General features: G+C 38.1%; 1 protein-coding gene across 2 annotated transcripts; it reads left to right on the top strand.

The window, feature by feature from the left end:
* Positions 1 to 5,739, top strand: LOC129893474 (proteinaceous RNase P 1, chloroplastic/mitochondrial-like). 2 transcript variants are annotated; one of them, XM_055969012.1, is made up of 8 exons: positions 1 to 1,690; positions 1,782 to 1,871; positions 1,959 to 2,140; positions 2,251 to 2,371; positions 2,853 to 2,921; positions 3,125 to 3,254; positions 5,159 to 5,296; positions 5,384 to 5,739. In XM_055969012.1, exons 1-8 carry the CDS (start codon positions 113 to 115, stop codon positions 5,434 to 5,436), a joined length of 2,361 nt encoding a protein of 786 aa, XP_055824987.1. In that variant the 5' UTR covers positions 1 to 112; the 3' UTR covers positions 5,437 to 5,739. The 2 variants fall into 2 exon arrangements, with proteins under 2 accessions (XP_055824987.1, XP_055824986.1); XM_055969011.1 differs by having other exon boundaries at positions 5,159 to 5,739.
* The last annotated feature ends 206 nt before the right edge of the window (positions 5,740 to 5,945 follow it).

Genomic DNA, 5,945 nt, shown 5'->3' with positions numbered 1-5,945 from the left:
TGTGGTGTAAAGAGACAGCAGACACTCTTATCCTCAAGCATGAAAGAAATGGAAATGAACTGAAGATGGTCATGTGTCCTAATATAATATAGAGCTTCACTAACGGCCACATATGGCCTCCATCCCCTTCAAACCCCTTCAACCAACTCAATTCCAACTCCAACAACTCTACCCCTTCACTCGCTGCAATCATTCTTCGACTCTACTAAACCCCTTCAAGTTTCATACCCTATCAAGAATTTCATCTTCCCTTCATGTCACTCACGTGGAGACAATGTTGTCCGTTGAACCAGAGCAAGAAATTTCAGGCACCAGACGAGATAGTAAAACTAATAACGAAATTGCTTCTGGGTTTTCCTCCTTTACCCCCAAATATAAGAGAGTTGATAAGAAACCTTATTCTGGTGGGGTAGCAGATCAGGAAAATAGTGCGAAAAGAGTCATTCTAAAAGACAGAAACGCAAAATTAAAACCTAAAAGAAGTAGAGAATTGGGCTCTGAATCTTCTTCTTCTTCTTCTTCTTCTACTAATACTAATAGGTCAGGGTCAAAGAAGAGTAAAATTGATTCTACATTGAGGATTGGATTAGATATGTGCTCAAAAAGAGGGGATGTACTTAGTGCAATTAGGCTGTATGATTTGGCAGTGCTACAAGGAATAACAATGGGACAGTATCACTATGCTGTACTTCTCTATCTTTGTTCTTCTGCAGCTACTGGTCTCGTCCAGCCAGCAAAAAGTGGAAGTGGTAATAGGACTTTGAATTCTCCCAAGGAACCTTCTTCTGATAATAACAAGAAGGAGTTGAGCCTCAATGGCAAAGTAATTGAGCATGATTCACATGGGAGAACTAATTTGTTGAGCTCTTCAACAGATTCTCATCCTCAAACTGTAGATGGATTTGTTCAATTTATGAAGAGTAGTGCAAAAAATTCTAATTTACAAAGTGTGAGACATGAAGACAATGGAATTAAAGTGAGTGATGATGTAAGAGATTATGCTCTGACAAGGGGTTTCGAAATCTATGATAAAATGCTCTCAGACAAGGTACAGATGAATGAAGCAACCCTTACATCTGTTGCAAGAATGGCAATGGCATTGGGCAATGGTGACATGGCATTTGATGTTGTAAAGCAAATGAAAGAAGATGGAATAAACCCCAAATTGCGATCGTATGGTCCTGCCCTATCTGTTTTCTGCAATAACGGGGATGTCGACAAGGCATTTATAGTTGAACAACACATGTTGGAGAATGGCGTCCATCCAGAGGAACCTGAACTGGAGGCACTTCTAAAAGTAAGTATACAAGATGGTAGGAGTGAAAAGGTGTATTATTTGTTGCATAAGCTTAGAGAAGGAGTTCGACAACTCTCACCTTCTACTGCAGATTTGATCCACAAGTGGTTCAACAGCAAGGTAGCTTCAAGTGTGGGGAAAAGAAAATGGGATGAAAGATCCATACAAAAAGCTATTAAAAATGGAGGTGGTGGCTGGCATGGACAAGGCTGGTTGGGTAATGGAAAATGGACTGTATCACGTGCAATTGTTGGCTCTGATGGCTGCTGCAAATGCTGTGCTGAGAAGCTCGTGACCATTGATCTTGATCCCAAAGAAACTGAAAAGTTTGCCAAGTCAGTTGCTTCTATAGCTGCGCAGAGAGAGAGAAATTCGAGCTTTCAGAAATTTCAAGTACGTTTTACTAACTGTTCTGATGATTAGTTAGCTGTTCTCGGATCATTCATGTCTCTAATGAGGGTGAAACATATTTTGATGACTGCAGAGATGGCTTGATTACTATGGACCATTTGAAGCTGTTATTGATGGAGCAAATATTGGCCTTTACAGCCAAAGAAAATTTAGGCCATCTAAGGTAAGTATTGTGTGCCTTGTTTCTGAAACATGGTATTTTTCAAACATTCAGGTCTTTTGCTTTCTCTAATAGACAATTTGCATTCAGGTCAATGCTGTCGTCAATGGAATTCGTCAGATACTTCCTTCGAAAAAGTGGCCACTAATAGTTTTGCACAATAGACGTATTACTGGAGATAAGATGGATGAACCATTCAATAGATCGTTAATTGAGAAGTGGAAAAATGCGGATGCGATCTATGCAACACCTACTGGTTCAAATGATGATTGGTGAGACCTGTAATCTTTTATTTCTAGGTCGTTTTCGGTGCAGATGCTTTATGCCTTGTATTGAGTTCTTTTTCTAATTCGTCCCAGTGGGAAATTATCTTGTTCTTCAGGTACTGGCTGTATGCAGCTATAAAATTTAGGTGCTTGCTTGTGACCAATGATGAGATGAGGGACCATTTGTTTCAACTTCTGGGAAATGACTTTTTCCCAAAATGGAAGGAAAGGCATCAGGTTGGTTCTACGCTTCAGGAATGACTGAATGAAATATTGAATTTCTTTTTTCTGATATGCATGTAACAAGACAGTCATGCATAAGTAGATTATGGCATTAATTAACTATTCGGAAGTATATTCCTCTCTCTTGATTGATGCTATATTGCATCAATACAGAGGTTATGCCCAGGGGAAGAGGAATTATCCGGGGTGGGAGGTGGGGGAGTTGGTTATGGGTATTGAATTATGTATAAGCAGAACAAGGTTCTGGAGACAAATGGTCTATAATTGACTGGTTGTCTAACTTACCTCCTCTAGCCATCATAACTATTTTTTCCTCATATGACTTTATATTCTCTCCATAAAGCAAAGTGATCCCTCTTTCTTAGCTTACCTTGCTAAGGGTTACCTCCATCTCCTCATGCATATGCATTAATATCATATACACTTCAATTTCTCACAGTTATCTGATAAAGGATTTTCCTTTTCTTCATGGAAGGTGCATTTCAGTTTCTCTGAAACAGGTCCAGTGTTTCACATGCCGCCTCCATGTTCTATTGTAATTCAGGTCAGTAACACCTTCTAATTGATCTGCTCTGCTATATAACTAATAATATGCTCATGAAACCTAATTAAAATATAGATCAGCCCTTCTTATCTATCTTCAGATAAAAAATGTGTACTCAAGATTGAGCACATATAAAAAAAAATGTTGTACGTGTTGTCATGTAACAAACCTTTAAATGTAATTGTGTTACTTTATGTCTCCAGGAGTCAGAAAAAGGATTCTGGCACGTACCAATTGCCTCAGAACTTGAATCTGAAGAGGAAAGGACGTGGCTGTGCATTAGGCGTGCCAATTCACCTATGGCAAATCAAGATTCTGCCAGTGTAATCATATGTGAGTGCCTTTGACCAGAAAAGGATAAACTGATATAAGAAGATAGCCTTTTGTGAAATCTGACAGATTGGCCAAGTGGCCTAAGTGCCAAATTTGGCCCAAATATCCTCCAAAACATCCCCTGTACATCTTGAAAATGTCATCTTCTCAATCTTACTGATCCCCATTCCTTATTCTTGTTTTCTAGCTAAAAGAGTGAAATATCAAAAGTTGACACTGTATATACCTTAGGATTTGAATGAATGATTTTAACTCAAAAACTTCAGACTCGCTGTATTTTCAAACTTTCCTTCCCCAACTCGATGAATTCTCAATTACTTATAAACTGATGTGTCATGTACACCTTTCACGAAGATTAGCCTGCTTGAGAATATTTGGTAAATATACTGGGTGCTGACCACTTTTTGGTCCACCTTTTAGAGTTCAGCCACCGGTTGAAATGTTGTTAAATAATAACCAGTTTTCAGTTACAAAGATCTTTTTGCCCTTCTCCTCTTCATGTGAAGGTGGCAGAGAGACGCATCTTCATCTTCTCTAATTTCGCCCTGAATTTTGAACTGCACAGTTCAAACTACAGGAAAACATATTTCCAGGAGTTTGAACTGCTCCAGAAAAAATTGATCACGTTTGAACTTTTATCAGTTCAAAGTCCAGGAATTTACCCTTCAGTTTGAGGAAAGTTTCTGCACTAATATAGCGAGGCTCGCAAGAAACCTCTCTTAATTATTATCTAAGATGAGTGACTGTGAGGGGGGAGGGGTCTTATTAACAGAAAACTTTGAGTGACGAAAGTAGTTCAGTATACCAGTACATACAAAGACCAATAATTAAGATAAGGAACATGAAGACAATAATAGCAATCAAAGCTGAATCCCTTCAAAGTGCCATTTGCACATTAATATCAGATGTTGAAGCAAATGCAAAGATGAAAAGGTAATATTAAGCTAAGTTCGAGATGTACACAATATTAATATTGCAGACCCTACGTATCTCGCCTTTCTCTCGCTTGGCGAGAGTGGTTCAAATTCTTGGACTTCTCGCACCTTTTATCACCAAGCTAGACCCCCTTGACCTGTCCAAAATGCTTTGAACTCCAATACATTGTCCTGGAGTTCAAACTTTAAAAAGTGAAACTCCATAATAGTGTCATGGAGTTTGAAAATATTCAATGAAACTCCATGACACTGTCTTGGAGTTCGAGAAGGAGACAATTCAAACTCAACCAATTTTTCTTGGATTTTGAACTGCACATCTCAAACTCTAGGAATTTTTTGAACTCCAGCACAGTTCTGGAGTTTCATATGTAAAAGTTTCGACCTGCAACACACTGTGCTGCAGTTTTTCCATGTTTTAGTTAGAGGTATTGCGTCCAAATTTGGTTTTCGTATTGAAAAGCGGCTAAAGTTTAAATATTTATGGAACAGTGGCTAAATGTCGACTAGCCGTCATGAAAGTGGCAAATTGTAAATTGTTTTCAAAGATTTGGTGCTTCGACCAGTTATTCTTCATGTCCAGCTCCATTAACTATTGATAGTATCAAGTTTTCCAAGGTACATTGTGCTGTTTCTTTCCTTGGATTTGGAAGAAATGTATAGTATATTAAAAGAGCATGGCGAAACGTTAAATGGTCTGCATGACATAGCATTTAACATAAAGATGTGAAGATACGTATGGATGTAAAATCAAACATATTAACTAATCACACAAATGTCCTAGATCATTTCGATGTTAAAGCATTTGATTCTCGGATTAAATTCTACTCTCGTCGTTCTGTGTTAACAGAGATATATACCTTATATGCCATTGCTTTCATTCAATATCAATCCATAGTCTTGTGTACCCTTTCCCGAAGAACTTAAAATTGTATATAACATATTTATTTGGAGTTCTTGTATGTCATGCAGCCAAAAATGTTGGTGATCCCACTCACAAATGCCCTCCTGCATCACACTCTCCTCACAACAAGGGAGATGCAAAGTCAAGCACAAGAAGGAAAAATCAAGTTAAGGTGACAGGAAAAATTCATGGCAGCCATGATCGGGGTAAGGAAGCACCTGAAGAAATATATAGAAGTCTTATAAATATATTACAAACGTCAATAACCTCAGATCATTGTTCCATTCTTCCAGAACTGAAGGCCGCAGAGGAGTTAGGGAGTTGCATAGTTGATTTCCAAATATAATCTCTTTAGTGTGGACTTTGGACCTTTTTGACACAATAGATGGTGCAAGCAGTCTCCATTTCAGTGTTATGGGGTTGACAGCACTTTGTAGTTGCTAGCTAGGTATACCACATACTTGAACAAGAGTTGAATTTTGGATTTTCTGCCATGTAGATTAGATAGGAGTTTCCTGGGATTAGGGTGGAGAAGAAATAGGATGGCAAGGCTTGTATTGGGCTCTTCTTATAACAACACTTTTTACAATTTTTGCCAGCATTAATAGTTTTCATAGTCTCTATGGTGAATAATTTTCTTCAACGCAAATTGGTTTCTTAATTTATTTTGCCTAAATATGTATTTGAATCAACACAAATTTCTCATGGTAGTTGTATTTCGTCTGTTTCCTTTGATTTTGGACTTGACTTGTGAGGGAGCTAATTCTCTAAACAGGCATATGCCTAGGTATTTGGGCTTGCAATTTTTTAGAACTCTATTGACATGCTCATTAAGGTTAGGGACTTTATGACATC

Source organism: Solanum dulcamara, chromosome 6 (assembly GCF_947179165.1).
Source record: "Solanum dulcamara chromosome 6, daSolDulc1.2, whole genome shotgun sequence".
Taxonomy (NCBI): domain Eukaryota; kingdom Viridiplantae; phylum Streptophyta; class Magnoliopsida; order Solanales; family Solanaceae; genus Solanum; species Solanum dulcamara.
Note: the sequence above shows the minus strand (reverse complement) of the source record. Positions and strands in the feature narration are given on the sequence as shown.